General features: G+C 44.3%; 1 protein-coding gene across 4 annotated transcripts; it reads left to right on the top strand.

The window, feature by feature from the left end:
- Positions 1–5970: 5970 nt before the first annotated feature.
- Positions 5971–10466, top strand: LOC123425126. Of its 4 annotated transcripts, none has more exons than XM_045108801.1 (8): positions 5971–6336; positions 6445–6507; positions 6993–7078; positions 7191–7250; positions 7333–7390; positions 7601–7738; positions 9782–9949; positions 10038–10466. In XM_045108801.1, exons 3-8 carry the CDS (start codon positions 7017–7019, stop codon positions 10110–10112), a joined length of 561 nt encoding a protein of 186 aa, XP_044964736.1. In that variant the 5' UTR covers positions 5971–6336; positions 6445–6507; positions 6993–7016; the 3' UTR covers positions 10113–10466. The 4 variants fall into 4 exon arrangements, with proteins under 4 accessions (XP_044964736.1, XP_044964734.1, XP_044964735.1 ...); XM_045108799.1 differs by having other exon boundaries at positions 6980–7078; XM_045108800.1 differs by having other exon boundaries at positions 5971–6339.
- The last annotated feature ends 323 nt before the right edge of the window (positions 10467–10789 follow it).

Below are 10789 nucleotides of genomic sequence, written 5' to 3'. Positions count from 1 at the left end.
AGTGTGGGAATTAATGAGTAGAGACCGTCCACGCATCTACCGTGATAGAGAATCCTCCTCGTTGCCTAATCCTTGATCAAAAAGAAAACAAGTGAAATTCTATAAAGACACCATTATCAAGAGTAATTCTATGAACACATGTAAGGTTTTTTGATGCATGAGGCACAAGGAGGACATCATTGAGACGAATATCACGATGAAGGGTTTTAATAGTAGATTGACCAATATGGCTTATAAGCATACCTTGACCATTTGCTGCAGAGTTAACTTGGTCATGGCCATGATACTTCTCGTGCATGATTAACCTCTCCATGACGGAGATGATGTGTTCATTGGCACCGTTGTCGGCATACCAATTCGTGTCCACACCATAGGACACATCCACAGCGGCTGCAACCTTCTTTTTCTACTAATCTTCATAGCGCCACATACAATCTTTCGCTATGTGATTATTATTTTTTACAAATTTGGCACTTCCCTTCATACTCATCATAACCTTGGAAGTTATTGTTGCCACCGCCGGAGCCACGAACATAGACAACTTGGCGCCCCTGATTGTTGTTGTAGAAGGGGCGCCCATGATCGTTGTTGTTGTAGTGGTGACCACGACCACCATTGTTGTTGTAGTAGGCAGGGCCGCCACCATTGCTGCCGTTTTTGTTGGAGTTGTGGTAGCCGCCGTCGCCACCACAACACCCACCACCACCATTGGTGGGTTTAGGCGAGCCGCGGTTGTAGCTATTGCCGCCTTCCCCTCAATTCCTTGCAGCCATGTTGGCCGAGGATTTGAAGCCTCCCGCACCAGAGCCACGGAAGAGCTCGACCATCTGGTCAAAGTATGATACCATAGAAACAACTCATCAACGGAGACAGGCTCGACGCGAACATTCAGGGCCGATATGATGGATTGATAAACCATATCTAGCCCCACAATGATAAAGGATAGCAGCTTCAGTTCTTCAATGGGCTTACCTGCAACTTCAAGTTTATCCGACAATGATCTCATATAACCAGAATAGGCAGCAACCGATTGTGAGCCTTTGTGGGCATTGGAAAGAGAGATGCGGATGTTGTTCACTCAAGACTTGGAATGGTCTGCAAACATGTTGGAGAGGGCTGCCCAGATCACATGCGATGTCTCCATCGAGGCAACCTGGACTAGGATGTATTTGGAGAGGTTTCTGAGCAAATAGGCCACGATTTGCTGGTCTTAGATCACCCAAGGGGTATATGCATGACTGGGAACAATTTGTTCCTTCCCGTCAGAGTTTCTGGAGGAGATTATTTTGGTAGGCTCCGTAGTTGTCTGATCGATATACCCACAAAGACCGGCTCCCATGATCTGGGAATGAGCCTGGTCAGGCCATATGATGTAATTGGTGCGACTGAGTGGTTCAAAGGTGTTGTTTTTCAAGCCAGAGAAAAGGCTCGAGGTGGAGGAGGAGGCCGTGGATGCATGTTTTGGTTTGGATCTGAAGAGAGTTTTTGTCGCGTCTTGGTTTGATCTAATGGAGAGCTAGATGTGGAGGAAGAAGATGGCTGTGAATACCATGTTAGATTTGGTGAAGCGTCTCAACACCCATACATGGGTGCTCGCGGGTTTTATATTGATATGGCGAGAGGATCTTTCGAGAGGTTACACGGTTCGGCAGAGATTACATGGAGATCGAGAGAGATAGAGATAGAGAAGAAAAGATAGAAAGATAAAAGGAAATCTTAACTACCAACTCTATCCCATACGTGATGCTCAAGGCATTCACGTCAGTTACAATATTTACAACATTCCAAACAAATCCATCTACCTATTCAAGTACCTCGATGTGAAGTGTGTGTTGGGATAAGACCAAGATTCATCTATATGTCCCAATGTGTGTGACTTCACTAATTTCTCGGAGTCCCTATTTATTCGTTAGCACCAATTTTAGAACACTCTTTTCCTTAGTACATTTAAATGCATGTGCATTCGATTTTATTTTCTCTTCACTACTTTAGCATGAAATTATTTTTTAGGCTTAGTGCACCGCCGTTCTCATGAAAAGCCAAGTCTTAGTTGCTCGTGCATGGTAAATATAGCCAAGTCTTAGTCTTAGTGTACCGCCGCTCTCACGAAAAGCCAATTATTTTTTTAGGCTTAGTGTACCGCTGCTCTCATGAAATTATTTTTTTAGGCTTGGTGGACCGCCGCTCTCATGAAAGTATTGCTCTGAGTGCCGGGTAAACTACAACAATGTGACTTGGAGATGATGCCAACAAACTTCTCCATGGTATTTTCTTCATATATTTCTCATGTTCATATGTGCATGTCATGCGAATTCTGTAGTTAATCTTTGAATTTCTAATTACGTATGGGTCAACTTACGAGCCCGAGTGTGATGATAGCCTACAACCCTCAATTTTCATGCATTTTGATAGCTGGGAGGCGGGTTTGGTATTCTATAGAATCGTATGCCCATGAGGTTCGCTTCCCTGTATGCATATGGACACAACACAAAGGAGAGGGTGATGTAATAATTTGGAAGAAGTTTGTTTGCTTAAGAGAAGGTTGGAGGAAGGAAAAATCAGTGGAAATTTTCCAAGATACTCAAGAAATGCAGAGAAAAAAAGGTTAAAATAAATATCAAGATAACCAGATGCGCTTGTGAGGCTATGATCGGATTAAAAAGGCAAGATGACGTCAAGTATGAGGTTGTTCAGTTTGTTCAATCACACACACACACCAACTTATCTCGCCAAGTAAGAGACATCCCATTCGGTCCAATACAGAAGTAACTAGTGATTTGAGAAACAAACTATTTGTGAGACATCTCGCGTACCATCAAGAAATTGTACTCAGAAACATGCTCGTTGTTCAGCTCGGCATTGCATACAGCTAAAATTTGTGAGGAAAAGATGAAATACTTTAAAAAGTTTATTGGCGATGCTCTTGCACACTTGAGGCACACAGTGTCGTTTGACGAGCAAAGTGAAGTTCAAGAGTTCGAATCCTTCAATGGAACGACATTCCCAAGCATCATCAAAATTCATCCACCCGAGCAAACACAAAGGGCAGCGGTAAGAGATTGAAGAGGGGTTCAGAGGAGGCCATGAACAAAAGAAAAAGGTAAATGATATTTTATGTAGTTAGTATTTTTTTAGGTTTTGGTAGATTGCAGCTAAGGTTTTTTTTCCTTCTTTGCAGAGCAAGTAGCATCCAAAAAGATCTCTGATCTGTAGATTGTTCTAGGTACTAGGTTGGCCAAGACAGCTAAATGATTTATATATTTTGTTCCCTTTTAAATAAAGAATATTGAATGCTTCTATATTATATCTTGGAAAATCGCATAATACTACTACATGTATCATGTACCATGAGATTATATCCTGTACTCCCAAGCATGGAGTACTCCGATTCAATATCAACAAATTGTCCTAGTTACCTTCTAATTTGAATAGTATATCTTTTTTAATATTTCCCTAATTCGCTTTTCTTCTTATTTGCAGAGGAAGTAGCCTCTATGAAGATTCAACATCAACAGATTTTTCTATTTACCTCCTAATTTTACAAAGGTGATATGCTCCGCTATATGCTCCTGATGGTTGGCAACCACAGTGAAGTGCCTCTTCGTATCTGCAAGAATTGAAACCAGCAGGAGTCATTGATAGATTTGACTCTTGCGCATCTCTGCTTAACTATCTAAGTTGCTAGAATATATTGATCAACTAATAAGCTAATGTGCTTACCTTTATGGCTTGTGTGCCAATTGTCCTTCCTTGCTTAGTTGAATGTGGCACTATGTAAATGTGTTACTGGACACGTCAACTAATTCCGTTATGAAGTAAAACCTGGACCTATATATTTGCTACCAGTGATGTTCCATCTTAATGCCTGCTATGCTAAAGTTGCTCAATGTAATTAGTTTATCATGATGACACTTGAGTTTTTCAACATTTTGCTAAATTTTCACTCGGGTGTAGGTTATTTGGTAAACTTGTGGTCTGTGCAATGAGCATTTTGCTCCATCTGGAAGTGTTCTGAGATGATTCGTAATTTCAGATTTGGGAAAGAAATGTTGAATATAGTGTTGCCTTCTAATTTGACAAAGGTGGTTACTTGATGTTGTTGTCTTTGCATTTGTGCTGTTCTTTTTATCATTTCAAATCTTCGTTCATGGACTTACTAATTCTTTATATTCTTTAATCTTCGTTCATGGACTTACTAATTCCTTATATTCTTTGTGTTACATTTACCTTCTTAAAGTCAACTTGCTGAATGTTTGTGCTGAGCACCTCCTACGGAATATAGGTCTATTTTGCACATCATCTAAGACAATCCATGATACAATATGTACAATAGAGCCTCTATTGTTTATATTTATGTGTGTTCCATCAGCATGGAAGAACCAGCTAATGAGGTACATGATGTGCATGCTCTTTCTATTCTGAACCTCGGCCAACACATCTTTTGGAGCTACAATATGGGGCTGCTATTGTTATTTTTATATTTACATAGGGGTTTTCTGCAAAATTCACAATATGGGGACGCCCGTAGTCTATCATATACGTACATATTCCATTCAATGGCTGTGATGTTGTTGGTGCAGCCGAAGTACTCCATGATTGGGAGTAGAGGATATGCTCTCGGTGAGTGGTGAACGACTCCACATGTCTATGCTCAAACTAGAAAAAACACTATATAAATATTTTTTGAAAGTAACACTAGAGAATTTTTGTTTTTGGGATCACTGGAGAGTTTAGTAGAGTAGAGAACCCTTGTTTTTTGTTTTGGACATCACTAGACAGCGGCGCCGCACCCGCGTCTTGCGATGCGGCGGCTTAGTTAATCATTTTTCAATGCAAAAATTAAGACCCTATTAATCACTCATATAATGTAAAATTAGCGGTGTCATGGAGTATCTCTCTCATGCATGCATGCATGCAATGATATCATAATGTATAATAAAAACTCCTACATGCATGCAAGGATATCATCAAGATTCCCTTTCATGTTTGAAATTCAAAAAGTTTTATCTACAAAACCGTTAATTCTATCGATGATCCGCTTTCACCATTGACTTTCTCGCGACGAGTTCTTCAAAACTAGATCCCATGTTGACATGTTCCGTCAACTATTTTTTTTCGTTCATACTTGCCACATTTTTTGACCCACTTGTCATATTATTAACCACTTACTTGCCTGAGAAAAATAACTTAATTGACACTTTTTGATGTTGTTTCTTACAAAGTCTTGTAGCCGTTTTCATTATACGTGATACAAAAGCATGTCATAGGTTGTGTTTATCAATTTAAATGTGCTAACTTGTCATATTTACATACAACTTTACCAGAAAACTATTTTGTGTGTTTGTTAGTTTAGCTATGCCGAGTTGTCATATTTACAAATGATGACCAAAAACAATTTTTTGTGGTTACCGGTTTTAAATATGTTGAGTTGTCATATTTTTGCGCGTAATCGCCTAAAAAAAGTTGTTTGTGCTTGCCATTTTGATTATGTCGAGATGTCATATTTATACGTAATTTCTAAAATTTGATGATTAAGTTATTTTTTATCAGACAAGTAAGTACTTACTAATATGACAAATAAGTACAATAATTGTAGTAAGTATGAGAAAAAAAAAGTTGTCGAAACATATCGACATGGGATCTAGTTTTAAAGATTTCGTTGAAACAAAGTCAACAGCGAAAACGGATCATCGGTCGAATTAAGTTTTTAAAATCCAGTCATTTAGAACGAATTTAATGACATCATTGCATGCATGCATGCATGACGAAGAGAGCCGTTGCACGGGATGTCAATGATGCGGCTTTTCTCCATAGAATTTCACTTTTGTTTTTGAGAAGCACAAGAGTGAGCTTTTTTAGACACATCACAACAGTGAACTGATTGTAGGTTCTCCCATTTTGGGCTGCTATAGGGCCCGTTGACCTAAAGCCCACTCGCATCACACAGCCCTCTGCAGTAATTAGGTGACGCGCCGCCACCATCCGCCGTCGTCCTCCACGCCTCTCTTTCCCGCCGGCTGGCGCACTTTTCTTCCCAGGCGTCTCCTCCATCCGACGTCCTACTCCGGTGGCGCTGCTGCTTCTCCTCCACCCCCCTCCCCCGCCGTCGTTGCTCCTCTGCTGCTCCACCTCCGCAGGCCAAAACACTGAGAAGTCTCCCTGACGCAGCGATGCCCTAGCTCCCCGACTCTGACACCATTTCTCCGGTCAGCCACCACGACCTGACGCAAGAGCTGCCGGCACCCTGTGCGCTTTCTGCCGGCCCGCTCCATCCTGCAAAGCAGCCGTGCGTCCCGCGGCTGCAGCGTCGCCTGCGCGGCACCTCGTTTCCTGCTGGTGGTCAGCCCTTCCTCTGTTTATCTCCGTGTCTCCATTTACGATTGCATCAATTCGTTTCAACTGATCCTCATTTCTCAGGCGAATATGTTTTCATGTTGATGGCAGGTCAACACCCGAGAGAATAGGAGGCTGGGAGCATTGTAGCAATCAACTCGCGGCCTGTGGAAGGTGAATTTTCTCCTGATTTTTGTAACTGGACTAAATTAGTCTACACATTATTGCCATGGGTACAATTTGTTCTTTGATTGTCATTACCAAATTATTTTTTTATAACCGTAAAATCCTGCATCCAACAACATGTTTCTTTTATAATTTTAAATGGAAGTGTGTTAAATAGTTCGTTGTGCAGTTTCTGGGATAAAGCATGTATAAGTTTGTGCAGGACACACTCCATTTCTGGATCTGCCACTGGTAGATGGATGTAGACATTGTTGTGCATCTAGTATAATACAATCATAAAATGCTCTGTTAGCACTGAACTTTAACTTTACAATATACGGTGCTGATGTATGTCATGTTTAAGTACGTTTGAAGTTCTTTATATTATCCCATTATGGATTTTCTTGAATGTATTGTGTATGCTACATATTGAAGGTAGAAATAAGTGAAGGTTTGATTATGTTCCTGTTACATTTAATAGGTCTTCTTGTCAGTTGGCAGCACTCTGTTTGGTGCCAATGAGCAAGAAGAAGAACAAACCTGAGAAGTCAATCAAGTTGCTGAAAGATGCTGAACAAGCGTATGCTCTTTGCCTTGTTGTATTTTTAGTTATCTTTGTAGCTGTGTGTTTCTTGTTCTTCTTATTCAAGTTAAGCTACTTCAGTTCACTCATTGGTATTTCTCTCGAACAGAGTAACTTCAGATTACATCATAGGAGATTGTCTTGATGAACTATTGTCGAAACTTATCAGGTTAGTAGGTAAATTTCTTTACTGTCTCAACATTTCTTTGTGTTGCTTTATGCCAATATTGAAATGGGTTACCATTCTGTAGGAGTGTAGAGGTTGCCCAGGATTCAAGGGGAGGTTTGCCAGAAAAGATATGGATGAAGGTATTGCCATCCTTTCTTAATTTCATGGAGTTTATAGTTATTTACTACTCCCTCTGTAAACTAATATAAGAGCGTTTAGATTACTAAAGTAGTGTGCTAAATGCTCTTATATTAGTTTACGGAGGGAGTACAGGTCAAGTACTTCTGTTATCATGAGTGAATTCAGAATATTCTGATGTTCTTTTGCATTCATGATTTTCGCCCTTGTAGCAACAATTTTCCGTTGGGGTCAACGACGTGACAAGGGTTCTTGAGCGAATGCCTGTGGCCGCTGCTTCTCATTCTTGCTGTTCCAGTAAAGCACCGGCCAGCACAGCTAGGCGGAGAGCTCCTTTGGTGCCATTTCAGGTTACTTTTGTTTCTTAACTTGCTATAAGGCCTTAGAGTTTAGAGACTAGAGACAAGTGTTGTCTTCTTATGGACTTGGAGCTCCATTATGTACATCTGGTCTAACGATGTCTCTCTACATTTCAGTGTGCACCATGGATGTAAGGCATGGGCGCTTTACTGCTTATCTGGTCAAATACTCATGAAGGGCTAATATACTCTAGTCAGGATTACATACTGCGGAGAACACAAGTCCCCCTTTCCCTCCTGGGCCGCCCCCGCGCGGCGACCGGGGGGATCCCAGATCCGCCTCCCCCAGCCCCCTCCCCTCCCTCTCCTGCCTCCCCCGCTGCCGCCCCGTGGCTTGGCCGGGCAAAGCCCGACCGGAGCCGGCGGCGGCGGGGCCCTCATGTTCTCATGGTGGCAGGGGTCGGTGCGGTGTGACCCCTCCGCCCTGGGCGCGACGCGACGTTGCCTGGGGTTGTGGGCTTCGGGCGATGTGGTTGGTAGTGGGGTGTGCTGTGGCGCACGGGGGGGGGGGGGGGGGGGGGGATGGCGGCACCCAGATCTGCGTGACGGCAGTTGCTCGCAGCGAGGGCCGGGGGGCGGCCTGGCGCCTGGCTACAGAGGCTGTCCTGGCCGGCAGGCGGCACGAGCCTAGGTGGCGCGGGCTGGATGCCTCGGCTCGCGGGCGGGGAGGATGCGTCAGGGGGCTCTGCTAGGCCGGGACGTTGGTCTTGGTTGGGGCAGAGAGGCGGGGCACGCTTCGCACTGTGTGACTGTTGTGACGTTGCAGGCGGTGCAGGGTGGCGGTAGCGACCTCCTTCTCCTGGATCTGTGCCGGCGGCTCGTGCAAATCTAGGGTTTGTGCTCGAGCAGGCCAGGTCTAGGCCTAGGGCAGATCGAAGCGTGTGCTTCGGGTAGGAGAGGTTGGGCTTGTTCCGGGATGTGACCGCGGGTGGTGCTAATGCTCTCCTCGCGGGCACGGTGGTTAGTGGTGGTGGTCGGGTCTCCGCTATTCTGTCGGGCAGATTGGCACCGGTGACCATGATAGAGGCGTCGCGTGAGCGGGCTCGACGGCGACCATCGGTAGCCACGGGATTGTGTCCCTCCGGTCCACCGGGACTGGCTAGGGATGCAGGTGTGGACGCCCCCTGTTGTGGGGGCATCGACCCAGATCCCGTGGCTGATGCCGGGCAAGGAATGAAAGGAGAACCCTTTCTTTCTTCCTTCCATGGTTGGCGCTCCATGATGTGGATGGATGATGGTGGCTAGGACGTGGATGTTGGAGCGGCAACTCCGGCGGGCACCATGTTGGCGGTGGTGGCTCTCCCTCTTCTTTGTGTGGGCGATGGGACGGCAAAGGTGGGTGGCCCGTGCACTCTCCCTGTCTTTGGCAGTGGGTCGCCCCGATCCGGACCTGGGAAGCTGAACTTGTTACCCCGGTCCTAAGGACCTTGTGTGGCGCCCTTATCTTCATGAAGATGTCGCTGTGGTGCTCCTCTTCGCGCCAGGGTTCCGGGTAAAGACCCTAGTCCCTTCTGGACTCGGCAGCGGCGACACTTTGCGCCGTTTTCCCTCTTGGGGGTGTTGTCGTGGAGCTTGGGTGTTTAGGGCTTTGTGCGGCGTTGTACCCAGTTCTCCCAATGCTTTCTTTAGGTAGCGTCGTAGTGCCCAGCATGGGCCGATGATCTTGGGATCGGAATTGTATGAGGGCTACCTCACCATCTTGTATCGTTCGGCCGTGTACTTGGTTCGGTGTTTGCTTTATATATAAAACGGGGCGAAAGCCTGTTTCGAGGAGGATTACATACTGCAATGTAAGGCCTTAGTATCAAATCATGCTCTATAAGTCTATATATATGCGTCTTCTATAATAACACTAAGGTGAAAATAGACCGAGTTCTTAATTGACTTAGTTTTTAGGATATTTTACTGTCAGGTTTATTCGAGAGCAAAGAAAGAGAGGTGATTTTAAGTGTTAATTAAATACATTCCCTCAATACCTGTATGCCGAACACTAAATCTGACAAGCATTTCACATCTTGTTTCATGGTAGTGTAGGCCGTCATTATAGCCGCTGATTGCAATCCCAAATGGCTAACAAAGCACATTCCAACCCTGGCAAGCACAAGGCAAGTCCCCGTCCTGTGCCTGAAGGACAACAAAGGAAGCTCACTTAGGTTAGGTCAAGTGGTGAATGTCGGAACAGCGCTGGCCATCGGGATAAAGGTAACCTTTTTTTCTTCTCTTGCTGACCGCAGTGCTCTATACTGTCTCTCAAAGCCACTCATGAAATCTTTGTTTCAACTCATATCAGGCCAGAGACAGCATAATCAATAAGGCTATCGATGAAATACTGAAGGATTATAAGCCAGTGGCTGATGAACAGTAAATTAGTCCCCATTCCCAGTCCAGTAGCATGATGAGCTAGATCTTAATCTCTGTGTGCTGAACATTACAAGAACATCTCGAAGGGGGGAGGTTTCCTTTTTTTGCGGGGACACGATAGAGGTTTCCGAAGGTGATCAAGTGTGTTGTCGGATCGTAGCATATCAGTCTAATCTCTGACTTCTGGGTATCATTTTTCTTTTGCTGGAAAACTCATGGAGAATAGGCATGTGGTCTGTGGCTGGTCTGTCAGGTTGGTGCAATTCGGTTGAGAAGATGATGTTTTGCCTGGAACATCGTTTTCTATATCGCTGCACTCTGCCACAATGCTGGGGTCGTTGAAGCTGGGTTTTTCTTATGGATTACAGAAAAAACGCAAAAGGCCGACGTGGGCGGCGGACGAGCATACCCCGCAAAACGAACCCGTATTCTGCGAATATCCTTTTATACGGGTCATACGGTTCGTTTTGCGGGGTATAGAATATCCTTACGGGTCCGTTTTGCAAGGTCTGTTCGGCCGCCGCCCATGTCCGTAAAATCTGTTATTTGCATTACAATTTCAGGCATAAAACACATTTAGTTGCTTCTTTATTTTCTTCAAAGCATTGGATACATCATAATTTCTCAAATCTTTACAGCAAGACCAAAGAAAACAAGAATCACAATTAGGCATTTTATAAG

Source organism: Hordeum vulgare, chromosome 2H, assembly GCF_904849725.1.
Source record: "Hordeum vulgare subsp. vulgare chromosome 2H, MorexV3_pseudomolecules_assembly, whole genome shotgun sequence".
In the NCBI taxonomy this organism is placed as follows: Eukaryota; Viridiplantae; Streptophyta; class Magnoliopsida; order Poales; family Poaceae; genus Hordeum; species Hordeum vulgare.
The sequence above is the reverse complement of the archived record's forward strand: the minus strand, read 5'-3'. Positions and strand labels throughout refer to the sequence as shown.

Bases quoted from the DNA above. Each gene is read 5' to 3' on its own strand.
- LOC123425126 (XM_045108801.1), top strand. From the start codon at position 7,017: ATGAGCAAGAAGAAGAACAAACCTGAGAAGTCAATCAAGTTGCTGAAA. The intron at 7,251-7,332 runs GTTAGTAGGTAA...ACCATTCTGTAG, and splicing joins CTATTGTCGAAACTTATCAG to GAGTGTAGAGGTTGCCCAGG. The intron at 7,391-7,600 runs GTATTGCCATCC...TCGCCCTTGTAG, and splicing joins CAGAAAAGATATGGATGAAG to CAACAATTTTCCGTTGGGGT.